Genomic DNA, 27,701 nt, shown 5'->3' on the forward strand with positions numbered 1-27,701 from the left:
GATAAAATACAGTAAATAGAATGAGGGCAGACTAGATTGACTATGAGGTATTTTTCTGCCGTCAATCTTCTATGTTTCTATGAACCCAACCCAACTAAAAAAGGGAAATTATTGTGACATGTAGTTCTACTGTATACTACATAACTACACCACTTATGCTCACATCCAGAGTTTATTGTAGAAAATGATGACTAAAAGAAATAATAGAAAATCAATACAGCAAGAAGGGCTGAGACACTTTTATCTTGTTCCTGATACAAAGTTTTATTATTTTACATAGCAGGATGTGGACTAACAGGGGCATTAGTCTTCATGGTAAAAAAGAATAAAAATTAAAGTTAACAGCGGATTCCCATGCCAATAGCCATAAATGTCCCAAACGTTCCACCACTCTGCATCATGGTTTTGCCAACGCCACCCATCAGTTCTCGTCCTCTCATGCCAATCCTAAAAAAAAACACACAATGTTTGACAGAAAGTTATTTTTCAAAATAAGTCAAAGAAATTCATCAGTGGAAGATTTAAAAGTTTCAGGATAAAGAACACCAAAGTTCGCTGCTGGATGTGGATATATTTCCTCCCTCATCAAAACATGGTTCAAAGGATAGCCTGCATTCAAGCTATGGGAATTATGTTTTTCATGATTTCCTTCATAAACATAATAAGATCTGCATTTAGGGGTATTTGGTAAGTCTTAAAAAGTATATCCAAATATTCTACAAATCTTAACATCAAGTTTAAGATATTTGGTTATTAATATACACATTGTTTAGTTATTAATATACACATTGTGCTAAGCTGGCAGCTTTGCTTGTCATAAAGATTTACTGTCATAATTACACTGCATAAAACTCTGGGATTTGGTCTCCAACATACCTGACACAAGAAAATGTGCCAAACAGTGCACCTGCTGCCATGCCAACAGCAAAGCCCATCATGAAGCCCATTTTTACTCTGTCGAAACAACTGGGCTGGGACTGGCCATATGATCCCACTGTTACAGGCATCTAGAAAGAAAATTGAGCACACATGTAATATGTATTGCTTCTAAATATCAAAAGGTTTCCATTTTCAATTAGAAGGAATATTTATTTGTATTACTAAAAATATTTGAATCATTTTAAAACCACCAGTGATCTATTTAATGAAATTTTTAGCTAGATATTTATAATTTAAGCCTCATATTCTGGTAAAAATACACAAATATGCATGGCTTATATCCATCAGACCTGGTGGATATAAGCCACGCATATTTGTGTATTTTTACCAGAATATGAGGAAGTGTAGGAATGTCAATAATCAATTACACACTTTCAGCCTGCTAATCAATTCTTTGCTGAATTTTAAGTTAAGTTTATTCTTAACTTGTTCTGCATGATTTTCCTGCATTGTTTTTTCACACCAAGGATCATTAGACCCGGGAGCTGTCTTGCAGCAGGGCTTGAAGCAATAACGCGGGCACCAGAAGAGCCGTACTCTTGGGGCCAAAGAGCCATGTGCGGCTCTCAAGCCATGGTTTGCCGACCCCTGTTCCAGACAATATACTTTCCATTAACTCTATTGTCATTAGGGATAATACCAAATACATAGCTACTCTGAATTCTTTTGAAAAAATATTATTTTGATTTAGGATTGTAAAGCATTAAGGTAGCAAGTGATTATTGAAAAAAACAATAACTTGGAGGACTAGGGCAGAGGGTAGTAATCAATCTTGGTCAATTTGAAAAAGCTAAACAGGATTTGGAATTTGTTTTTAATGTGAGCCTCAAAGAATCTCATATGATTAAAAATAGTATAATAGCAATGAGGAGAAGGATAGCAACTGCAAATCACATCTACATTGTTGCCAAAATTGATTCCCTAGAATCAAGTTAAATACAGGAGAGATTTTAAGAACATAAAAACTTGTTAAATTGGATCAACTCTAATGTTCTGTTTTCATTAGTAAACAATGAGATGCAGGAATAATAACAACGATGATGATCATTGATGTTGCCATACCAGGTGACAGTAGAATTGATGAAAAACAACGAGAAAAACTTAGCCTACATCATGATCTTAAAATCGAACTACGATGACTTTGGCATAAACCAGTATAGGTGGTTCCAGTAGTAATCGCCACCTTGAGTGCTGTACCAAAAGACCTCAGCCAGCATTTGAAAACAATAAACTTTGACAAAACCACAATCTGTCAGTTGCAAAAGGCCACAGTACTTGGATCTACACACATCATACGAAAATACATCACACAGTCCTAGACGCTTCGGAAGTGTTCGATTTGTGATATTGTGATACGAAATCCAGCATATCAATCTTGTTTGCTATGTATTATTGTTTTTTGTGAATAATAATACAGTGGAACCCCGACATAAGAGCTGCTCTACTTAAGAGCAACTCGAGATAAGAGCTGGGAGGGGAGAGATATTTTTGTTCTACTTACAAGCCCAAATTCGAGATACAAGCGCCAAGGAGCTGTCTCCTGAAGCCAAACGCTAACTTCCGCGTTCGGCTTCAGGAGACAGCTGCGAAGCGGCGCGCGTGTTTTAAAAGGTTGCAGCCGGCCTGGGGGGCTCGGGGGGGTGCTTGCAGCTTTCTTTCTTGCTCTTTTTCTTTCTCTCTTTTACCTTCCCTTCCTATTTCTTCTTTTCTTTCTCCTTCCCACCTTCTTCCCTCCCTCCCTTCACTCATTCCTCTCTTACTCTCCCCTTTCATAAGTTTCCTTGCTTCCTTCCTCTGTTCCTGTCCCTTCCCCCTTTCTTTCTTTCTTTCTTTCTTTCTTACTTTCTTTCTTGCTCTTTTTCTTTCTCTCTTTTACCTTCCCTTCCTCTATTTCTTCTTTTCTTTCTCCTTCCCACCTTCTTCCCTCCCTCCCTTCACTCATTCCTCTCTTACTCTCCCCTTTCATAAGTTTCCTTGCTTCCTTCCTCTGTTCCTGTCCCTTCCCTCTTTCCTTCCTTCCTTCCCACCCTCCGTCCATTCATTCACCCATTCCTCTCTTGATCGCTTAAAGCCGGTCCCTGGTGCAAAAAGGGTTGGGGACCTCTGTCCTACAGGATTGGGTGGCAGAGAAGTTGAACATATGTAAATTTAAAAGTTTAAGAAAGTTTACAAGTTAAGTGAAAGAAACTTCATTATTCATTTATATGTACATGTACATTTCTTCATTAAAAACATGTCTTTCTGCACAATTTAGACTAACTTTGTGAGTTTTTTGAGGGCTGGAACCAATTAAAATTATTTACATTAATTCCTATGGGGAAAAGTCGTTCGAGATAAGAGCTGCTCGACTTAAGAGCCCAGATCCGGAACGAATTAAACTCGTATCTCGAGGTACCACTGTACAAAAGAAAGTAGATTTTGCATCATAATTGGAGATATGGAGATAATGTTTTTGCTCCCACTCTATTTTTTAAACTAATGTTTTATTTTTAAGATATTGAAGTTTCTCATTTGCAAAGATTTGCCAGTTCTGTTTTGTTTAAAAGTGATTTTCAACGTGTTTTGGTAAATTTAAATTTAAAACATTGTTAAAATAAAGTAGCATGAAAAATCCTTAAAACATTTAACCACGAGAATATTTCTGGATAACTTTTTTGCCTTTAAAAAAGTTATCCAGAAATATTCTCGTGGTTAAATGTTTTAAGGATTTTTAAAAAATCTTTATACATCCTTATTAATGCTTGGCAAATTTAATTAAACATTTTAATAGTTTTCAAAATCTATTCATAATCTTTTAAAGCTTTTAAGAGTAGATATTTTTCTTCCTAAAGTGTGCAGAATCATTCACATTTGATTTATTTTTTAATGAAAAGTATTCAAGTTATAATTAAAGCTCCTATTTTTACAGCGTTGCAGGAGGGGAACTCTTTGATTTTTTAGCTGAAAAGGAATCTTTGACTGAAGAGGAGGCCACAGAATTTCTCAAGCAAATTCTTAATGGTGTTAAGTATCTGCACTCTCTGCAAATTGCACATTTTGATCTTAAGGTACATTGAACAAACAACTTTTTCAAACCTTGGAAATGCTACATAAAATACCCCTTACAATTTGGGTCTCCGGAATAAATGCTAATGTAATGTTTTGTTCAGGAAAACAAAAGATATTTTAAAGGTTCTTTATATGCCAAGACTATAATAGATTGTAATGGAATATTAGAACAAAGTAGGATATAATAGATTACTGATTACATTTATGGAGCCATATCTTTATGGATGTTCTCTACACAGTATACATTGGATAAATTTGTATATGTACAATATGTGTGCATGTAGTTGTATATTGGTATTTGTCCAACTTCATTTTGTTAGAGATTTAAAAATGCAGGGGGAGAGGCATCCTCAGGTGTAGTCAAGATGGGCCAAATGATGAAATGCTTACTTACCACTTTTGTATGTACAATGTTACAATGTCTACTCAAGAGATAAAAGTTGCATCACAACTCTGCAATACTACTACAGTGGAACCCCGACATAAGAGCTGCTCTACTTAAGAGCAACTCGAGATAAGAGCTGGGAGGGGAGAGATATTTTTGTTCTACTTACAAGCCCAAATTCGAGATACAAGCGCCAAGGAGCTGTCTCCTGAAGCCAAACGCTAACTTCCGCGTTCGGCTTCAGGAGACAGCTGCGAAGTGGCGCACGTGTTTTAAAAGGTTGCAGCCGGCCTGGGGGGCTCGGGGGGGTGCTTGCAGCTTTCTTTCTTGCTCTTTTTCTTTCTCTCTTTTACCTTCCCTTCCTCTATTTCTTCTTTTCTTTCTCCTTCCCACCTTCTTCCCTCCCTCCCTTCACTCATTCCTCTCTTACTCTCCCCTTTCATAAGTTTCCTTGCTTCCTTCCTCTGTTCCTGTCCCTTCCCTCTTTCCTTCCTTCCTTCCCACCCTCCGTCCATTCATTCACCCATTCCTCTCTTGATCGCTTAAAGCCGGTCCCTGGTGCAAAAAGGGTTGGGGACCTCTGTCCTACAGGATTGGGTGGCAGAGAAGTTGAACATATGTAAATTTAAAAGTTTAAGAAAGTTTACAAGTTAAGTGAAAGAAACTTCATTATTCATTTATATGTACATGTACATTTCTTCATTAAAAACATGTCTTTCTGCATAATTTAGACTAACTTTGTGAGTTTTTTGAGGGCTGGAACCAATTAAAATTATTTACATTAATTCCTATGGGGAAAAGTCGTTCGAGATAAGAGCTGCTCGACTTAAGAGCCCAGGTTCGGAACGAATTAAACTCGTATCTCGAGGTACCACTGTAATAATAATGCTAGAACAAGCTAATCTTTATTTATCTCTAGCAGCTGGTAATTGAGATATAATATCTCAATCTAAGGTATAGAGCCATTTTGGTATAGTAGTAAAAGCATCAAGCTAGAAACTAGGAGATATGAGTTCTTTTCCAACATTGGGTAGAAAGGGAGCTGGGTGACATTGGGATAATCATTCTCTCAGCCCTAGCAAACAGGTCATGAAAAACTATTTCCAAAATCTTGCTAAGAAAATTGCAGGTACTTGTTCAAGTAATCATCAGCAGTTAATATTGACTTGAAGGCAAACAAGAACCCTGTAATAAGCAGCAATCAAAATTAAAAAGTAGATCATTTACAATCTGTTCCTCCATGAATTTGTCCCATCCCATTAAAACAGGCTAAATCAGTGTTAATATGGAATATCAAGAGAATGTGGAACAGTTAACACACACACACACACACACCAGTCCCGGCAGAGTATGAGAAGCAAACAAACTCAAATTACAGTGTTCCCTCGATTTGCGCGGGGGATGCGTTCCGAGACCGCCCACGAAAGTCGAATTTCCGCGAAGTAGAGATGCGGAAGTAAATACACCATTTTTGGCTATGGACAGTATCACAAGCCTTCCCTTAACACTTTAAACCCCTAAATTACCATTTCCCATTCCCTTAACAATCATTTACTCACCATTATTACTGGTACTCACCATTGAATAAGACACTTAGTGATCCTGATATTTATAAACATAATTATTTACTAACAACAATTATTTTTTTTGTTATTTATTTGCAAAAATTATTAGTTTGGCGATGACATATGATGTCATTGGGTGGGAAAAACCGTGGTATAGGAAAAAAACCGTGAAGTATTTTTTAAATAATATTTTTTGAAAAACCGTGGTATAGGCTATTCGTGAAGTTCGAACCCGCGAAAATCGAGGGAACACTGTAACTGTCACTTTCTTGGAGTCACCATAGACTCCATAGTCTCTGAGTGACTCCTGTTTCCTCTTTATCTTGAAAGGATAATATGTGGATAAACCAGAATAATATGCAAATATTCATATTCCAGTTATGCTGGGTTTCTAGCAGCCTTTGCCCCACTGCACTGACAGTGAAGATTGGAAATAGGAAAAATCCCTTCAGTAATTTTCCTCTCCCGAGTGGCTGGTTTCAATTGGTAGTGGTGGTAAATGAGGAGAGATTGGCTACTACTTATGGAATGCTGTGGGGCTCAACTTTTTCCTCTTATTGTTTAATACATGGGTGTGAAACTCGCAGCATGTTGTCATCACGCAACGTTTTTCCTATTCACAGAACTGGGGTGGGCATGCCCTGCATGTGACGCATCGGACCTCCGGGTCACCGGTTTGACACCCCTGGTTTAATATATATATGAAGCTCCAGAAGTTAACTGCTAGCATAGAGTAAAGTAAAAATATGTTGATTATATTCAATTATATATCTCTACCCTGAAATAGGTGAAGGTTGTGAAGGACTTCCTGATCAATGTGGGCTGTTAAAAGTCTAGTTGGTGAGAAACTGACTCATATGGCATCTTCCCAAAACAGTAGCTTGGAATTTGGGAAGCAACTAAACCCAGAATCTATACTTGAGTCTGGACAGAACAGCACTCTCCTGAATTTATGAGAAGGGCCATAAATTGAAGTTTCTCCAGAATTAATGGCTCCTGCTTGAATAACAGGTTGATGTCATAGTCAAGATTGCTTTGGGTTGATAAAATGGTTCTTAAAAATTAAAACTGAATTATAGCATCACCCTCACAAAAAACCTAGGCTCTTGTTTTACACAACCAGCAGTCCCACACTGGATCTTCAACTCACAAAATTGCTCCATTACTGCCAAGGATATGTTCAAATTGTCCAGGTTTAAGAACCACTGCTTTAATTAGTTCCCCAATTAAAATAAGTGGTTGGATTATAGAAACATGCTCTACATGGGGCTGCCCTTGAAGACTATCTAGAACCTTCGGATGGTGTAGTATGCAATTGGCATGGCTAGTAATGGGTATATCAAAGTATTCTCATGTGGTATCACTTGTATAGCAGTTACATTGCTGCCAATTAGCTTCTGAGTGAAATTCAAGCTGCTGTTTCCTTACATGGCTCAAGTCCAGGTATCTCCATGACTGCCTTCTCTGAATGGAACCTGTTGATCAAGACTTCCTGAGAGTCCCAGTACTGAAGGAATCCATGTTTGGAGACTCTGGGCTCAAACCTTCTCAGTTAATTTCCTTTGGGGCAAGTTTTGTTTTTTTGTTTGTTTGCATTGCATTTGTTTCAGAAGCCTTCTTCTGGGTTGAAAGGATTTTCTCTCGGGAAAATTTATCAACTTCTGAAACGCTACTTTTAAAAGTGACAGCGAACAATTGTTAGGGAAAGAAAGCTAAATGCTACAACTACAACAGCCTACCACGTTTTTACAAATGAGATTTTAAAGTATTATGAGCTGGTCTTTTTTACATATTCTCACAATGTGAGTGCCTGAACTCCTATATCTTAAAAGTGATTGTTTGTTTGTATATTTATTTATTATTAGAGTTGAAAGGAACCTTGCAGGTCATCATGTCCAACCACTGCTCAAGCAAGAAACCCTACACCATCCCAAACAGATGGCAGTCCAATTTTCTTTTGAATGTGTAAAGTGATGGGGCGTTCACAACCTCTGCTGGCAGACTGTTCCACTGGTAAACTACAATGACCATATAGGTAACAAAGTCATAGAAAACCAGGGTTTAATTTAACCATGTTTTATATGCAAACGTTCAATTGGCTACCACGCTAAGATATAAAACAAGGCTGTATTCATACAGAATTAACCCTAAACCAATGAAAGAACTTAATGCGTATTTAGGCCATATTATATATTGTATACGTATTATATGAAATAAACAATAATATGAAATTTATATGCCGCCCGATTCCTAGGACAGTTGCCTTAAATGTGTTTTGCTTGGTAAAACAAACAAAACACATTTAAAAGGCCTCTCCTCAGAAACTTGCGCCAACCCCCCCCCCCCCATCAACCCGGAAGCGCTCCTAATGTCGAGCCGCCTGAGATAAACTCCGCGGCTCGGTTATCGGCGGGGGCCCCGTCTCTCACCTCGACCCCCTGAGAAGTCTCCCCAACGACGATCTCTCCCAGTTCGATCTGCTTCCGGCTCAATCTGATGACGAAACAGGAAACTGCCTCAGCCTAGGGTGAAGGGTTAAACTGCAAGGCGCTGCTGAGCTTTTGAAACTGCGTTGTGTTTTGAAAGAGCGTGTAGGGAAGGGAACCGAGAAGAGGGCATGATGCTGATATTGCGGCCGACGGCGCTGTGGGTCTCGATGGGGCGGGTGGTTTTCCAAGGAAGGACGTTTTCCAGGGCTGTGTACCAACAAGGTAAGTGCGCGTTTCTTTTGAAGGGCTGACCTGGCTGGGATTCAGCAGATGTGAGTTTATATAAGCAAATAAGATACTGGCATCTGCGTTCTCAGATTTAATGGCATCTGCGGCGTTTTCCTTTCATTATATTATATTAGAATAGAATAGAATAGAATAGAATTTTTATTGGCCATGTGTGATTGGACACACAAGAAATTTGTCTTGGTGCATATGCATAAACGAAAAAGATACATTTGTCAAGAATCATGTGGTATAACACTTAATATATATTATACTATACTATACTATACTATACTATTATATTAATTTGTCAAACATGTATAGGATACTAGCAGTTTGTATAAACATAAGTAAAAAGTAAGGATAAAAGAGGACAATAGGACAGTTAGGACAGGGATGATAGGCACCATGCTGCGCTTATTCACAACCCTTACAGACCCCTTAAAAAAGGGGAGAGGTCAACTGTAGACAATCTAACTTTAAAGATTTTGAGGTTTAGAGAAGAAACCACAGAGTCAGGTAGTGCATTCCAGGCATTGATTACTCTGTTGCTGAATTTGTATTTTCTGCAGTCGAGTTTGGAGCAGTTTACATTGAGTTTGAATCTATTACGTGCTCATGTATTGCTGCGGTTGAAGGTTATTAACAGGAAGGACATTTTGGTATATGATTTTATGAATTACATTTAGATTAGATCGGAGTTGCAAATTGTCTAATCCCAGTATTTCAAGTCTGGTGGACTTCTTCTGTTGGCTAAGCGTATCTCCTACAACAGAGGTCACTAATCTTTTGGACCTCAAGGACCATTAAATTCATAATTTTAAACTCTGGACCACTAATATGATGTTTTTAAAAAGATAAATAGTATTTAGTCATGCAAAGGTCTTCAAACTTGGCAACGTTAAGACTTGTGGACTTCAACTCCCAGAATTCTCCAGCCAGCTATGATTTCTAAGATTTAATGACATTTGTGGCATTTTCCTTTCTTTATTTTAATATTGTTTGTCAAACATGTATAGGATACCAATAGTTTGTATAAATATAACGTAAGTAAAAAGTAACAATAAAAGAGAGTAGGACAGTTTGAGGATTCCTGATTAGTGCAGTATAAAAATGCAAATAATTTTTCTACAGACCATCAAAATTTTCTCGTGGACCCCACCAGTTGGTCACCACTGCCCTACAGCTAAAGTAAAAAAACAAACACTGTCATTGATACTCTTGTGACGTTTGAGCAGCGCTCTTTTGCATTTTGGAAGCAGGTTCTCATACAATGAGAAGTTGGAGTTCACAGTTGTTCCTCCTCCCCCATCCCTCATTTTGAAGTGTGTTTTTTTAGAGTTGTGTTATTTTTTTCTAGGTAAAGGCCAGGTGGATGAATCTTTACTCCGGCCGCTATATATGGATGTCCAAGCAACTACCCCACTAGTACGTCAACTAAATTCTGATCTGGGAAGATTTTGTTCTTTACTAACAGAAAAATAAACCTAAACTGTATTTACAGGATGGCTGTATGCACACTTGCTTAGGGACCTGTCCTATTACAGTTAAATTTCTTTAGGAATAGACAATATTCTCTTACATATTTTTTCTCCCAAAACTTAATAGGATTATGTAGTAATTGCCTTTCATTATTTTATATAATGGCAACTCTGTGAGGCAGTTTGCATCTGGGTATCCCAAAACAAGCCACGTTTCCATTGCTATAAGTGGCCTTAAATCTGAAAGGCATCAAGTTAGAAATTGGGAGATCAGCTGGGTGACCTTGGGTCAGTCATAGGAAGGAGACAATGACAAGCCACTTTTGAAAAACCTTGTGGAAAAAACCCCTGCAGGGACTTAAGAGCTTCAGTGGTGCAGTGGTTAGAGGGCAGTACTGCAAGCTACTTCTGCTGATCACCGGCTGCCAGCAGCTTGGCAGATCGAATGTCAGTAGGCTTAAGTTTGACTCACCTTTCCATCCTTCCAAGGTTGGTAAAATGTTGGGGACAATATGCTTACCCTCTGTAAACTACTTATAGTGGGCTATAAAGCACTGTGAAGCTGTATATAAGTCTAAATGCTATTGCTATCCAGGCAGTTTCTGAGGATTTATGATTGAATGAAAGAAAAATAAAACAGTCCTAGAAGGAGAAACTGACAGGTGCAATGCCCATACACCTTGTAGTCTCAAAAATGTTCCCTTTTGAATTAGGATTACTACGCTGCCCTTTTATATGTGCATCTACATGCACTTATGTATTGCATCTCTGTTAACAGAACTGGATATATGCCTGACATTCATGGGTTTCAAATAAGAGCACAAAGAGTAAAATAGCTTCCTATATATCTTATGTTCTAGGACCCAAGGGTTTTGGATAGCATGTTGCCTTATCTTCTGCATTTCTATGGCAACCCACACTCTAGAACTCATGCATATGGTTGGGAAAGTGAAACTGCAATGGAAAAAGCCAGACAGGTAAGAATATTGTTTTGTTCTTAAAATTAAATAATCCATCTGTTTTTGCTGTATTGTTAAGCAGTTTGAAAAAGTTAGATCCCCCCCACCCGAAAAGTTCTGCTTTAATTTACATTTGTGCATTCCTTTTTTTCCCTCCAGCAAGTTGCATCATTAATAGGAGCAGATCCTCGTGAAATTATTTTTACCAGTGGTGCCACAGAATCAAACAATATAGCAATTAAGGTAAATGTATGTATGTATGTATGTATGTATGTATGTATGTATGTATGTATGTGTTTATTTATTATTAAATAAAATGTATTGGCCACCCACCTTACCATAGGGTAATTCTGGGTGGCCTACAGTTGCATCTAAGTTAAAACATAAAAAGTTAAAATCAAACCTTAAAACCAAAGACACTCAGGGAAGGCAGGAATGGAGTGCAGGGGTGGTGGGATTTGCGGAGAGGGGCGGCATACAAATCTAATTAATAATAATGATAATTACTCAGTCAACCATATCCATTGTGCTGTTTCCATGCTGGGGGCCCAAGCCAACTGGCACACCCAATATATTGTGGTATTAATTGAAAATGTTATAATAATAATTTCTCAGTACTATAAGAATTAAACAATTGTTGTGTTCCCCTTTAGTTCTAAGGAATGTATTTAAATAAAGCAACAGCAACTAGTAACATACCAGTATTCATTTTTCTAGATTCTAAATAAAAGTTATGATAAATCTCAGAACTTCCATTTGAGATGTTGCATATGCAGTGTACTTAAATTTACTGAATGCTATTCTTCTTTAAACAAAATATACTTTGAAATTTTCTTGTAATTGTGCATTTGTGTGCTAACATTATAGAGCACTTTGAGATACAAAAGAATATTATAGCATGGTGATGGTAAGGACACTTCATTTGATTCCTTTTTTCTTTCCCTTCCCCAAAGCAGTCAGTCAACATTCCATTGCCTCTGAGCATTTGTGGCTTTTGATCTTAATACTGTAGTCATAAATACATTTATGTTATATTTTCTCTCTGTAAAGTTACATCATTGTTCCCTTCTTTCATGAACTAATCTTTGCAATTATTCAATCCATAAATCAAATCCATAAATGAGCAGGTTGGTGTTGTGATTAAGGCCTAGAAAAGCCACTAATAAATGTAATAATCGATCTTTTCCTAAAACAACAACTTCATTAGCCATCTTTTCAAATGGAAGCCTACTTTATTATTGATGTTGCTGACATTATAACTACTAATCCAAAAACCTCTTTTAGTATTTGAACTACTATAGCACTTTGTGTCATTTTATACATTCCTGTAATAACTAAAAACCAAATGCAATTTTTCACTATTTTCCCCTTTTCTGCCTGGAATCTATAGTTCCCTCTAGTGTCCAATTTGTGACATCAGAGTCTCAGATAAACATTATGCCTTAGGATAGTTAAATATTTTTTTTAAGTGGTTAGAAACTGAGGTTAATAAACTCAGTGTCTTCTAAAAGAGTCAGCTGCAGCTGTGAACATAATGGCTGATGCGACCTCTTTCCTGCATCTTATCACAGGAGCAGGCATCTAGAGAACCTGTGGGCAATCTCCCCTCCTCTTGTCTGGAGAGGTTCCAAAGAACTAATCTTATTGTGGGTTCTCAAGTTTTGTCACAATTGTTGTTTCTGCCCTTTCCAAGATGTGTTTAGTTTGTCTGGAAATTGTTTTTTTCTTTGGATGAAATATTCTGTGATTCATTTAGCTATTCCTCATATGGTTTCATTTCCAGATCTATTATCACCTTGATGAATGTGCTTCAATTTGTCATTGTCCTTTTTGAACTGTGATGCCCAGAATGATTACAGTACTTCATATACTTTCTATCATCTGGATTCTGGGAGTTTGTTAATACACCCCAACATATAATAAGGCACTATATCAAAAGCTTTGTTAAGGTTTAGGTTTACTATGTCTATGGCATACTCCTGATTTACTTAGTACGTATTTCTGTTAAAAAAGAATCAAGGTTGAGCTGCATGAATTATTTGTGATAAATCTTTGTGAGGGTTTAATCATAGCTTGCTTCTCCAAGTATTTATAGACCCATTATCTGTTCAAAAATGTTGCCTGATATAGATATCAAGCTAACAGGCCTGTAATTTTCCTGATGATCCTCCTTGTTGAAGATGGGGATAACCTTTGCTCTCCTGAATTAAAGGCAAAATCATATTTTAATTTTATACTTGAAATTATACTGAGTGTAATTACTTCCATATAAATGCAAAACTATAGGATGCATATTTCATTTGAAAAAATCTAAATCATTAGGATATATTTCTGAATAGATAATTTTAAACTTTTGGTGACAATTGCTTGAAGTTTTAAAGAAAATGAGAATTTTACACTTCTAATTTAATATCAATGAAAACTACTGTGTATCACTTTTGAACATAAAATCTTGTTTTTTTTCTTGTATCAATTTAAAGGGTGTTGGAAGATTTTATAAATCCAGAAAGAAACATATAATTACAACACAAACTGAACACAAATGTGTGCTAGATTCTTGTCGTGCCCTAGAAGCTGAGGGCTTTCGAGTCACTTACTTGCCTGTAAAGAGAAATGGCCTTATAGATATAGAGGTAAATGATTTACTTTTAAATATTTGTACATCTGAAGAAGAGAGTGCTGTTTCAACATTTTGTTGTCCTCATTAGCTTTAGTATAGCTTTATGCATAGAATTTCCTCAATAAAAACAAATAAAATGTTTATCAGGCAGAAGGTTAGAACTGATGTTCAGGCTGTTAACTATTTCCAGTAGATCTAAGAATATTAATAAATGCAATTTAAAACATAGTAAGCTTGTTTTCACATTGAAATAATTCAATCAAATGGTAATGGTTTATTTGTTAAGATGCAATTCTAAGAATACTAAGGTCATACAGTATTTAATTTAATGGAATTGTTGAGTATGCATACATAGGATTGCATCAAATAACATACATTTGTTTGTTTGTTAAAACTTGCTGCTTTTTTACCTCAACAAGAATTTTGACCTGGGATTCCATTTAAAAATAGAAATTACAAAGTCATCATAATTTAAACAGAGTAGGGAAAGCTTGAAAAATTGTTTCTTGTCTTACTTACGGTAATATTCTTATCAGGTAGCCATGTTATATGTGTAACAAGTAATATTCTGCATGTATATATATTTCTGTTGTCTTGTGTTACTTCTGCATTTATATATTTGCACACTGGAAGGTATTGGGAAGGCTACATATGTTTTGTTCTGGTCATAAATCTAGAAAGTGGCTTAGAATATTGTAATGTGGGAAGTGTAATGTGTAATTGTATTTCTTGATTTTATACATTGACCATTCAGAGGCAATTTATGACTAATTTCATTTGTATTAGAATTCATCAAGTATAGCAACGATTAGCAGTTACTCCCACTCTCTTGGGGAATGGTAGAATTGTGGGGCCTGTGTTATAATGGCATGACATAAAATAGTAGCTCTGTCTCTTTAACCTGAAAAATCAAATAAGGAAGATGTATACAATGCATAGTTTGTTTTTCTTGGCTTGCACAAGACTTTGCAAGGCTATGTCCAACTTGAACTGATAAATGAACTTAGAATAAGCTATTTTAAAACTTTAGTGGCCAGTTCTGAGCTCAACCCATTATATTCCACTTGTTTTGAACTTGAACTGATTTGTACATATCTAATTGTTTCCCTCTTGTATGATTTTCACCAGGAACTGAAAAATGCAATAGGACCTGATACAAGCCTAGTGTCAATAATGACTGTAAATAATGAAATAGGAGTGAAACAGCCAATTAGTGATATTGGTACGTAGACATGAATTGTGATGTGTGCTTCAAATAATGACCTGTGTAAAACATTGGAGGAATCATATACAGTATTGACCAACCTAGTTTAATTGGTTAAAACTAATCACAATTTTATTACAGCCCTTATAGACATGGTGTAGGTAGTCATTGATTTATAACAGCAATAGGGATTGGAATTTTTCTTTTTAAGTAAGACAGTCATGAAACATGACAACATCATTTATCAACAACAATCCCTGAATCCCCAGTTATCATTATTTATTGAATTCTATGGCCATTGGCTGAGACAGTTTCTGGCTGGCTTCTCATAACCAAATCAGTGAGGAAGCCAGCAGAAAACAGCAAGTTTAGGTAGCTGGCCAGCTAGCAGGTAAGTAGTTGCTGCTGGGTGGGGAAGGAGATGAGGTGTATGTGTGCAAAGGTGCAAGAGAGGCTTGGGGAGAACACATAAGGATGCAAGGGAAATGCAGTGAGGGTGGGGGAGAGTGCAAAGGAGTTCCAACAAGGGTTGGAGAGGGTGCACGGGAATGCATGAGATAAGTGGAAGGCACAGAGAGGCTCATGAAGGGTGTATACAGTGGTGGGCCCCAGCCTAAATGGTGGGGAACGCGGTTCCGGTGGCGGCCATGTAGTGCGTAGCCTAGCTCCGGTGGTGATGCCGGGCGTTCATGCGTGTGCACGTGCCACCATGCTTCCCCGGACCTACGCCTGCCTTCTCCTGCCGTTCGCCCCTCGCTCGCCTCTCGCACCGGCTCCCACCACCACACACGTGGAAATGGGCAAACAAGTAAGTGCCCACTCGCTGCTGCCCGCCACCGTTTGCCCCCCTCCCCGTCTGCTTGCCGCAATTCGCCTCACTTGCCTCTCGCTCTTGGGGCGAATGGCGGCAGCACGGGTGATGGTGGGAGCCGGCGCGAGAGGCGAGTGAGGGGCGGACGGCGGGGGAAGGCAGCACTTGTGGCAGGGCAGGGCAGGCGTAGGTCCGGGGAAGTGCCAGTGGCGCGTGCACACTCTTGCACACCCAGCATCGCTACCAGAGCTACGCTACCTGCTGTCCTGCTGCGAGAAGCTGAATCTTGCGCAAGCATGATTTCTGGGTTCTTTTTGCTTCTGTGCATGTGCAGAAACGGAAAAACCCGGAACTCATGCTAGCGTGCACATACACACAAGGGGGGGGGGGAGCGAGGGTGTGCTCTCGGCCGTTCCGGTAGGGCCGGGAATGGTAGCCCGCTCCTGGGTGTATAGTAGTATGCAAGTGGCTTGCACAGTGCAAGCACAGAGGAGTTTAGTGGCATGGTGGGGGGCATTTACCCCAACAACTTGTAATCTATCTGGATTTCACATTTGCTTTCTTGGAATGGCTTTCCCCATAGACAGGGAAAGGTTGAAAATGGCCATCACATGATAGCAGGACATTGCAACTGGTCATAAGTGCCAGCTGGTTGCCAAGCATCCAGATCATGATCATGTGTCTATGGGAATGCTCAGAATTCTGAGCATTAAACCATGTCTCAGTTTATTGCCTTCTGCTTTTGTCATGCATTCTGTCAGTAAGTAAAATTCATCTGTAGCTATACTGTCTAGTGGCTGACTTCTCTATATAATACAAGAAAGAATTTGAGGCTAATGAACTATAGGTAGGAGAAGATAACTTAAAAACAACTAGGGAACATTTCTTTCTTTCTTTTTATGGTAGCCTTTCTTTTAGAGCTTCTCATTAGTTTCCAGAGCAGATGCTAAACACAGCATAGAAGGAAGTGAAGTGGCTACCATTGGTACGGTACAGTCACTCCCTGAGTAAACGTTTGCTTCTGTGCATGTGCAGGAAGCAAAATATTGCACGCGTGACAGATCTCAGCCATTTTTTTGCTTCTGTGCATGCGCAGAAGCAAAAAAATGGCTGAAATCTCACATGTATGCGTGTCCCTGGCTTCCTGTGCATGCACAAAAGCAAAATCTCGCTCAGACATGCACACATGCCGGGGTTGTAGAGTTTCATGGGAAGCGCATTGGTAGTGGCAGTAAGTGGAATCCGCCCCTGGTTTAATATAAGATCTATTGGAATTGAAGCCACTCAAGGGAAGGTTTAGAAGCAGAAAGAGGAAGTAGTTGGCGAAAGGAAGAGGTGGAGTGGAGAGAGGAAGGAAGGAAAGAAGGGAGATGGAAGAGATGGAGAGAGAGGGAGGGAGTGAGAAAGAAAAACAGGAATACAGTACAGACTGATTATTAATACGATAGAGGTGCAGATATGGAAACCCAAGCGATTAGATAGAGTTATTTAACTATGTATGTTATTGATGTTCTTTTTTAAAGATATGTGTATTGATGTGGAGTTAAAAGAAATAAAAATTATTGTACAAAATAAAGAAGGAAGTGAAGTCCCTATATTAGAAACAGACAGTTCCTATAATTGAATCTGAAGCACGACTTATGCACGAGGAAAAAACAATTGCTTTGATTAATCTTCAAAATTATCACTTAAAGATAAATATTACTTTCTATATTTAAAATACACATTTTAAAATGACAGAAAGAATTATATTGTGGTGTTTTTTTGTTTAATTACAGGTGACATTTGCAGTTCCAATAAAGTGTTTTTTCATACAGATGCTGCACAGGCAGTTGGAAAAATCCCTCTGGAAGTCAATGATATGAAAATTGATTTAATGAGCATAAGTGGCCATAAAATTTATGGTCCCAAAGGTATTATAGTCACTGTATTTAAGAAATAGTTATTATTGCATGAAAGTTTTAATTGCTGAACTGTATTTCACTGCAGTTTCCTTAAGATTATGGAGTGATTAATACTGAAGTAAGAGCTTATTATTCTTTATTTGTGTTTTAGAAATATTTAAAGTCTTATTTTGAAAAAGCAGTCACTTATTGAGGCATTATTTTAATTGAATTGTAGGAGTTTCTTTGCTGTAATTCTTAATTTTTTTATGCAGGAAAAGTATGTAAATGTTTTAAAATTATGTGGAAGCATTATTATTTATTTTAAGGTAGCATTGATCCAATTATTCTGTATAAAATAAATAAGTATTTATTCAGCTCTTGATTGCATCAATGCCTTAGTACCAGTATTAAGCAATGACTGAAAGCTAATGCTCTCTTAAAACAAACAGACAAATAATTTAAACATATTGCCATTTTATAAACACAACCTATCCCCCAGGTAATTAAACTGAGGCTACTAAAGATTCTTTGTCCCCTCTGTAATTTTGGATGTTAATTTGCCCCACTGACTGAAAAAAGTGACTTATGACCATTTTTCTCATAACCCTGCAGCGTCCCCATGGTCTCATGATCACAATTCAGATGCTTGGCAACTAACTCATATATATGACAAATGCAGTGACAAATGCACCTTTTGCGATTGCAGGCTTCATTATGGTCGTAAGTCGAGTACTCTATTAGGAGAATGAAGCTTTCTAAATTGGGTAACAGCTTGAATTTAGAAAAATTGTTAGTCTGCCTATTCACATAGTTTATACCAGACAGCTTTTCCCTTTTTTCCCCCATTCTTTCTTTTCTTTTTTCTTTTTCTTTTCTTTTCTCCTCTCCTCTCTCCTCCTCTCCTCTCCCCTCCTCTCCTTTTTTTCCAATCATGCACGAATTATAAGCGCTTCAGCCTTTAATTTGGCCTCGATCAATGAGTAATACACTTGACTTTTGGATTTCTGGCACTATATTTACAAAAAGGTCTGCTAGTAAGAATTGCTAAATAGAACTAAGAATCCTGATTAAAAGTTATATTTTGCATATTTGTAAGCCCCCTGAAATATCACGAATTGAACAAAATTATTTGTCTTTAAGGGGTTGGTGCAATTTATGTCCGGCGGCGACCAAGAGTAAGAGTGGAACCTATACAGAGTGGAGGAGGTCAAGAGCGAGGATTACGTTCTGGAACTGTACCAACTCCATTAGTAGTGGGCCTTGGGGCAGCTTGTGAATTGGCACAGCAAGAAATGAAGGTAAAACTTGTGATTCAATTTCTCTGTATAGGTAGTCCTTGACTTTCAACTAGTCACTTAGTTATCATTTGAAGTCACAGCCTAGCTGAAAAAAGGACTTATGACCCATATCTGACATTCCAGTGGTTCCTCCCACCCCTCTTTGATCTCATGACCACACTTCAGGCACTCAGCAACATGGCTGCATTTACAGTTATTTTCAGTGTCCCATGGCACTTACTTCTGGCTTTTGGCAAACTTGGGTCCATAGCGAGCAATGGGTTCACACTTACAGTTGCCACATTCACTTAATGATTGCTGCAAAAAGGTTGTAAAATCAGGCCAGTCATGTGACTGATTCATTTCATGACAATCATGACATAATACGATATTCATGAACTGGGAGAGTCATGTTAACAAGGTCAGCCAATGAATAACATAGCTAAGTAAGCCAATGAGAGTTAAGTACGTCTGAGTCTGTGCAAAGAATCAAAACTGAAAACGGTCTTGATTATTGCAATGCACTCTACATGGGGCTACCCTTGAAAAGTGTTCGGAGACTTCAAATTGTCCAGAATGCAGCTGCGCGACTTGTCACGGGTGCACCTAGGTACACCCATATAACACCTGTACTCCGCGAGCTGCACTGGCTGCTTATCAGTCAAGCAATGTAGACTGGCGGGACCTCGGGGGAGAGCCTTCTCTGTTGCTGCCCCGGTTCTTTGTAATCAACTCCCACCCGATGTCCGCACTGCTCCCACCCTGCTGGTTTTTCGTAAGGCCACAAAGACTAGGCTGTGCTGGCAGGCTTGGGAACCCTAAATTAACACCTGACCACCTGTATGAATATGACTCTGCATGAATCATATGAATGTTTGCTGTTGAGCCGCTATGTTATGAGTTTTAATTAAGGTCTTAGATTTCTTGACTTCTTTATTATTGTTATTTGTACTGCTATATGGTAATTTTATATTGTTGTAAGCTGCCCTGAGTCTTTTGGGATTGGGCGGCATAGAAAAATCAAATCAAAGAAATAAAATGAACTTAAACTGGAAAGCTGAGTGTGGCTCAGTCCACTCTGAACTCTGCTGAAATGAAACTCTTCTCTGCTGCCTGTATTTGCTTGAAGAAGAATCTGTATTGTATTGTAAATATATATACAGTGATCCCCCGCTCTTTGCGAGGGTTCCGTTCCAGGACCCCCCGCAACGAGCGGGTTTTCGCGAAGTAGCGCTGCGGAAGTAAAAACACCATCTGCGCATGTGCAGAGGGTGTTTTTACTTCCGCAGCGCTAGCGAGGAGCCTAAGATTGGGGGCGGCGCGGGTGTTTTAAAACATCCCCGCTGACATGAGGGGCTCGCTAGCACACCCCCAAACCCGGGTTGGGGGTTCGGGGGTGTGCTAGCGAGCCTCCCATGTCGGCGGGGATGTTTTAAAACACCCGCGCGACTTTCCAATGAGTCCCGAAGACAAACGCGTTGTCTTCGGGACTCATTGGAAAGTCGCGCGGGTGTTTTAAAACATCCCCGCCGACATGGGAGGCTCGCTAGCACACCCCCGAGCCCCCAACCCGGGTTTGGGGGGTGCTAGGAAGCTCCCATTGTTGGCGGAGACCTTTTAAAACACTCGCGCGGCTTCCAAACCGAGTCCTGAAGCCAAGGGCGCTCTGCGCTTGGCTTCAGGACTCGGTTTGGAAGCCGCGCGAGTGTTTTAAAAGGTCTCCGCCAACAATGGGAGCTTCCTAACACCCCCCAAACCCGGGTTGGGGGCTCGGGGGGGGGGTGCTAGGAAGCTCCCATTGTTGGCGGAGACCTTTTAAAACACTCGCGCGGCTTCCAAACCGAGTCCTGAAGCCGCGCGAGTGTTTTAAAAGGTCTCCGCCAACAATGGGAGCTTCCTAGCACCCCCCAAACCCGGGTTGGGGGCTCGGGGGGGGTGCTAGGAAGCTCCCATTGTTGGCGGAGACCTTTTAAAACACTCGCGCGGCTTCCAAACCGAGTCCTGGAAGCCGCGCGAATGTTTTAAAAGGTCTCCGCCAACAATGGGAGCTTCCTAGCACCCCCCAAACCCGGGTTGGGGGCTCGGGGGGGTGCTAGGAAGCTCCCCATAATGGCGGAGACCTGTTAAAACACTCGCGCGGCTTCCAAACCGAGTCCTGAAGCCAAGCGCAGAAGTTTGCCTTTGGCGCTTGGCTTCAGGACTCGGTTTGGAAGCCGCGCGAGTGTTTTAAAAGGTCTCCCCCAACAATGGGAGCTTCCTAGCACCCCCCAAACCCGGGTTGGGGGCTCGGGGGGGGTGCTAGGAAGCTCCCATTGTTGGCGGAGACCTTTTAAAACACTCGCGCGGCTTCCAAACCGAGTCCTGGAAGCCGCGCGAGTGTTTTAAAAGGTCTCCGCCAACAATGGGAGCTTCCTAGCACCCCCCAAACCCGGGTTGGGGGCTCGGGGGGGGTGCTAGGAAGCTCCCCATGATGGCGGAGACCTGTTAAAACACTCGCGCGGCTTCCAAACCGAGTCCTGAAGCCAAGCGCAGAAGTTTGCCTTTGGCGCTTGGCTTCAGGACTCGGTTTGGAAGCCGCGCGAGTGTTTTAAAAGGTCTCCCCCAACAATGGGAGCTTCCTAGCACCCCCCAAACCCGGGTTAGGGGCTCGGGGGGGGTGCTAGGAAGCTCCCCATGATGGCGGAGACCTGTTAAAACACTCGCGCGGCTTCCAAACCGAGTCCTGAAGCCAAGCGCAGAAGTTTGCCTTTGGCGCTTGGCTTCAGGACTCGGTTTGGAAGCCGCGCGAGTGTTTTAACAGGTCTCCGCCATCATGGGGAGCTTCCTAGCAGCCCCCCCGAGTCCCCAACCCGGGTTTGGGGGGTGCTAGGAAGCTCCCATTGTTGGCGGAGACCTTTTAAAACACTCGCGCGGCTTCCAAACCGAGTCCTGAAGCCAAGCGCCAAAGGCGAACTTCTGCGCTTGGCTTCAGGACTCAGTTTGGAAGCCGCGCGAGTGTTTTAACAGGTCTCCGCCATCATGGGGAGCTTCCTAGCACCCCCCCCAGCCCCCAACCCGGGTTTGGGGGGTGCTAGGAAGCCCCCCATGCCGGCGGGAAGACCCAGGGAACGTTCCTTCGGCCGCCCAGCAGCTGATCTGCCGGAACGCAAACTCCACCATCTACGCATGCGTGCAGATGGTGTTACTTCCGGGTTGAAAACTCGCGATATAGCCGTTTCGCAATGATCGGGGTCGCGATACCCGGGGGTATCACTGTATATCACTATGTTCATAAAGAAGTTAATGAATCCAGCTGAATCAGTTATCTCTGTGTGCTTCTGGTTTTGGTTTTTGCAACAAAATCTGATATGGGCAGGCTCCATTCTGGTCATATGTTGAAGACATACATGTGTAGTCTATACCCAGCCCATTTAGCATAGTTTCTGCTTTTGGGATATTCTTAGCATAATTATTTAAATTGTCTACAATATTGTTATGTAGTGTCTGGAATTGGATTTAATATGCCTCTTCACATATTTAATTATTTTTATCTATATTTCATTCTTAACATTTTTTTCAAAACAACTTATAGTGCAATTAGTTTTAGTAGTAATTAAAATGCAATTATTTGTTGAACTGTCTTAATTTATTGAATGATCTACTATGTGTCTTATGAGCCGTCCCATTTACTTCACAGGCCTTTTCTTACAAGTCTCAGTCTTGGTATTGATAAAAAAAGAGGTTTGACAGTTTTTGAGATCACCAGTATTGAGGAAAATTCTATTGGATTTCTTCTTCTTTTTGTATAGGATCTCTGTTTTGTTTACATAATAACTCTAAATAAATCAACATTTTTATTTACATTGCCCTTTCAACAGTCTATATTACACAGAGGCAAAAGGCATACAGGTAGTTCTCAGTTAACAACCACTTATTCAGCGACCATTGAAAATTATGATGCGACTAAATGAGTGGTACTTACAAGGGTGAAGGTCCTTGAAGTTGTGACTGGTGCAGCAATCCTATGGTCATGTGATTGTGATTCGAATGCTTGGTAATTGACTAGCCCTTACAACAATTGCAGCATCCCATAAAGTCAATGGGGAAACTGGCGGGTATTGTTGCAATTTGTTCCCAGTCCCATTACCTTTTCTCAAAATCCCAGCTATGGAATATGAGATCCTAGGGATCTTGTACTCAGTAGCATGTGCCTGCCCAGAGCAACCCTTGCTTTCATTCCATTGCTTATCCCTCACCCAGTGGGATTCATGATGGGCCATAGCACCTACCTGTATACTTTTTCACACTCTGTAGCATGCAGATCCCTGCCCAGCCACAATTGGGCCAGGCTATAGTGCCCATTTGCCCATCCACACCCTGTTGTACTTACCCATCTACTGGCTTGCTTGCAAACCACCTAAGGAATGGCTTGTTGTGACTTGGACTTGCAACTTATTGTCGGCTTTTCCATTGCCTCTCTGGGCAGTATATACTGTATTTTTCAGAGTATAAGACGCACCGGAATATAAGATGCACCTTAGTATTTGGGGAGGAAAATAGGGGGGGGGGGGAGAAATCTGCCTACCAGATATTCATTTTGATAGCATCCTTAGTCTGGTCAGCTTCAGCACATTATATTATCCCCCGGTTAGGGCTTAAAAAAAACCTTATTTGCATAGAGTAATAATGAAAGAGCTTGCAAGCCGCTAAGAGCTGGGAACATTATTAGCACCTCGTTAGGACTGGAAAGAAACTTATTCAGAGCAAGTAGAACAATGAAAAAAACCCTGCAAAGACTTAGGGCTTGGAAAACATCCTTTGCAGAGTAACAATGAAAGAGCTTGCAAGGTAAGAGCTGGGAAGATTGTTAGCAGCTAGTTAGGACTCAAAAAAAGCTTCGGTGGGGGGGGGAACTACATTCAGAGTATAAGACACGCCCAAATTTTTAGCCTCTTTTAGGGAGGAAAAAGGTGCGTCTTATACTTCAAAAAATACAGTACATTTAATAAAGAAAAATAATTAACCAAAGTCCTTGTTTAACAATAACAATTTAGGTCATAAAGAATTGCTGTCACAATGTAATGCAGTTACATGTGCCTTACAACTGAATTGCTTAGTGATGGAAATTCAGGTCCCAATTATCATCATTTAGCAAGGAATATAACTAAAGTAATATTACATTAATAAGACCTTTATGGTTAATATATGTATGAATTTTGATAAAAATGTGTGTTATTTTTAAATTTTGATGTCAGCATGTTATGTTTCCTAGTCCTGTTTAATAATAAAACAAATGATTAATGAAGCAATTAAACTAAACTGGTCAAAGCTCAAATCCATTCTGATAAATCAATTAATTTTTGTTTCTTTTCTAGTATGACCATAAACGAATTAGCTTATTAGCTGATCGGCTAATCACAAAAATAATATCAGAAGTTCCTGATGTTGTAATGAATGGAGACGCAGTACATCGTTATCCAGGTATAATTAGCAGAATGTAGACCTTTGTCATTATTCAGTTATTGACTACACACACATTTAAAAGCATTTTTGTGTCATTCTTCTAAAATCTGATTTACAATATGCATCTAGAGCAAAATAACTCTTTTAGAACTGAACATAACTACATAGTAGTTCCATGTAAATAAACTGGTTCATTATCACGCCATAGTTGTCTATTTAAGATATTAAGTATTTGAGATTAGAACTAAATAACTCCCAGCTGATAATTTGTAGGATATTTTATATTGAAACGTAATTTTTTAGTGATATCTCCTTTAGTACTAACTTGCTGTTGATCTATAATGTCCAATGACTTATGGATTGTACATTATTTTAATTATGTTTTATATCCAAAAATTACTTTTAAAAGGGTGCTAGAGTAACTCTGATGTGTGAAAACGAGGAGCAGAGAAGAATCCTCTTATAGTCAAGGAAAATCTTGTTTCATTTTTCTGTGCCACCTTCATTGCCATCTTCATAATGGACGGGCTCTAAGAGTCTTATAATGACAGCTGCAGTATCACAGACTGCTTGAATATATAACTGCATTAATTTTCATAACTGCTGTAAAATTCCTGTAAAGAAGAATAGTTCTTAAAACTGGAAATTGTTTAGGAGTATTAGATAATCTGACTTTACTCTGTTAACAATGCAGGCTGCATCAATTTATCATTTGCATATGTGGAAGGGGAAAGCTTGCTGATGGCCTTAAAAGACGTGGCACTCTCTTCGGGAAGGTATAACTTTGCGTGTAAAGTGGCACATGGTTCAACTCAATCTGTTTCTAGAGAAAAGACTGCTTGGAATTCCCAAAGAAACTGGAATTTGCGAGGGGGGGGGATCAGAATAAAAGAGTCATATAACACTAAAAATCGAGATTGCACCTATATTCATTCTGTTCAGAATCTCCTTAATTATGAATGGCATTGACTCATTTCACTTTTAAAAAGGCTGTTAAGATTTCAGGTTCCTTATTAAAATCTGTAGATATGCGCTAAACTGGAGAACCAACAATAAGGTTTTACTGTTGAGAGTGAATCCATCAGTTAATTATTTTTGCTTAGTCTTTTTTCTTCTCAGTTATTTTAATAATTTGAACATGCCAGTGAATTCACGAGATAATTTCCAATGATCCAGTTCACATGTAATCCTCTTGACTATATTGTCCTATATTTGGGTTCTTTTCTTTTTTTCTTCTCCATTCCTTTATTGATTTTACAAAATTAATTCTTTTTTTGGAGAAACGTGGATTTCATTAACACTAGGTTATCCAAAGTACTTTGATTAAAGTTATAAAGGAGGTATATTCAGAATGCACCCAACTGTAACCGATGAGGATCCAGATTGTGGGGGCAATATGCTGGCTTTGTTAAAAAATGCTATTGCTAAGCCGCCCTGAGTCTAAGGAGAAGGGCGGCATTAAAAACTTGAATAAATAAAAATAAAATAAATAAAATAACCACCTGTTTTCATGCCTATTCTTGCTTTGCATTAAAACAAGTATATTATTTTGTTGTTAGTGCTTGTACATCTGCATCTTTGGAACCATCATACGTATTACGTGCTATTGGAACAGATGAGGATTTAGCTCATTCATCCATAAGGTAAAGATTATTTTGATAAAAGGATAATTGCTTGTGTATGTTTGTGTATGTTTTGCGCTTGATTTGTGTTTTATTTTATTTCAGATTTGGAATTGGACGTTTTACTACTGAAGAAGAAGTAGATTATACTGTAAATAAATGCATACAACATGTGAAAAGATTAAGAGAAATGAGGTAATCTTTTTATTAAAAATAGTATTTTTATTCATTTTAAATTAAATTTAGATAAAGATTGTGAAGAGAATTAGATTATAGTGGTACCTCTACTTAAGAACTTAATTTGTTCCGTGACCAGGTTCTTAAGTAGAAAAGTTTGTAAGTAGAAGCAATTTTTCCCATAGGAATCAATGTAAAAGCAAATAATGCGTGCAAACCCATTAGGAAAGAAATAAAAGCTCGGAATTTGGGTGGGATGAGGAGGAGGAAGAAGAGGAGGAAGTTGCTGCCCAGAGCGAAGGGAATGTTTTTTTCCCCTGGGCGCTGGCAGAGGTTTATTCCCTCTCTAAGCGCCCAGAGAAAGAAAAATGCTTCGTTTGCTCTGGATTGCCAAAGCCTCCTTAAGCGCCACCGAAAGGCTCTTCTGGCAGTCCAGAAAAGCCCTAGATGGCCGGGATTAAAGGGGGATGGCAGGAAACTGGCCGGGCCTTTGTGCCGCTCTCAAATTTCCTGGGAAATTTTTCCGGGCTCGGGTTCTTAAGTAGAAAATGGTTCTTAAGAAGAGGCAAAAAAATCTTGAATACCCGATTCTTATCTAGAAAAGTTCTTAAGTAGAGGTACCACTGTATTTATTATGTTCTCCAGTTGTGTCTGTTGTGAAATTATCAGATCTATGTAGCTAATTTAAATAGCTGTTGCCTAATGCTTTGTCATTAGAATTATACTACCTTAACAGTAGTTATGTGGTATTCAGTTCTAAAGTGGATAACAATGTGGATCCAGCACAAATACCCTTGCTATATCTGTCAGTAGCAGCTTGGGAAATATGACAAATATAATTTATAGTTCTGAGGAGCTGAAATTTATTTATTTTCTTATTTTACAGCCCACTGTGGGAGATGGTACAGGATGGAATTGATTTGAAGAGCATTAAATGGACACAGCATTAAAATACATATATATCAGACTGCATGGTTGTGGATTAAATGTTCCTGTACATTCCTGAGGAAAAGTATATAGTTTTAAGTGTGCAATTCCTGTGTGATCAGTGAAATGCATTTTTAAAATACAAAGCCTGAAAATTAATCCTAAGGCAAGAGTTTTGTTCTGTGCATTAACTTTCACATAAAGAAGTATACATGGACATAAAGTACGCTGACACCAAAGAAGTTGCGGTACTTTTATTTTAGATAATCTTGTCACAGCTTGTTATAATGAGACTTCAGAATTATATCATTGTGGAAAAATGGTTGGTTTTGTTGGTCTTCTGTAAGCATTGTGAAGCCATTCTGAATGTATTTTATCATGTTATACATTCAGAAATAATGTTTCTTATAGAAAGCAGTTTACTTTACTAAATCCTATGTCTTATACTTATGTACTGGTGCTTGTTATATAGTAGCGAGCATGCTAAGCTAACTAAATCTATAGGTAGATTTTCCTATATAAAGTTCAAATGAAAGTGAAAGGATTAATGTTACATATTTCATGCAGTTATGTATTTCATGTAAAAGCTGCACCGATGCAATTTTTGTGCTTAAACAAGTAATAGAAAAGAATATGGAATACAA

The 27,701-nt window shown here is 39.1% G+C and overlaps 2 protein-coding genes across 2 annotated transcripts; one reads left to right on the forward strand and one right to left on the reverse strand.

The window, feature by feature from the left end:
* Positions 1–238: 238 nt before the first annotated feature.
* On the reverse strand, positions 239–8,451 carry ROMO1 (reactive oxygen species modulator 1). The gene is made up of 3 exons (XM_070744925.1): positions 8,367–8,451; positions 877–1,007; positions 239–447 (listed from the first exon to the last, which is right to left on the reverse strand). The coding sequence occupies exons 2-3, from the start codon at positions 1,005–1,007 to the stop codon at positions 339–341; spliced, it is 240 nt and encodes a 79-aa protein (XP_070601026.1). The 5' UTR covers positions 8,367–8,451; the 3' UTR covers positions 239–338.
* Positions 8,349–27,701, forward strand: NFS1 (NFS1 cysteine desulfurase). The gene is made up of 13 exons (XM_070744924.1): positions 8,349–8,648; positions 10,012–10,079; positions 10,993–11,109; positions 11,251–11,334; positions 13,572–13,724; positions 14,840–14,933; positions 17,505–17,639; positions 18,753–18,910; positions 24,244–24,349; positions 25,026–25,107; positions 25,891–25,974; positions 26,059–26,148; positions 27,017–27,701. The coding sequence occupies exons 1-13, from the start codon at positions 8,555–8,557 to the stop codon at positions 27,078–27,080; spliced, it is 1,329 nt and encodes a 442-aa protein (XP_070601025.1). The 5' UTR covers positions 8,349–8,554; the 3' UTR covers positions 27,081–27,701.

The sequence above is a fragment of the Erythrolamprus reginae genome, chromosome 3 (assembly GCF_031021105.1).
Source record: "Erythrolamprus reginae isolate rEryReg1 chromosome 3, rEryReg1.hap1, whole genome shotgun sequence".
In the NCBI taxonomy this organism is placed as follows: Eukaryota; Metazoa; Chordata; class Lepidosauria; order Squamata; family Dipsadidae; genus Erythrolamprus; species Erythrolamprus reginae.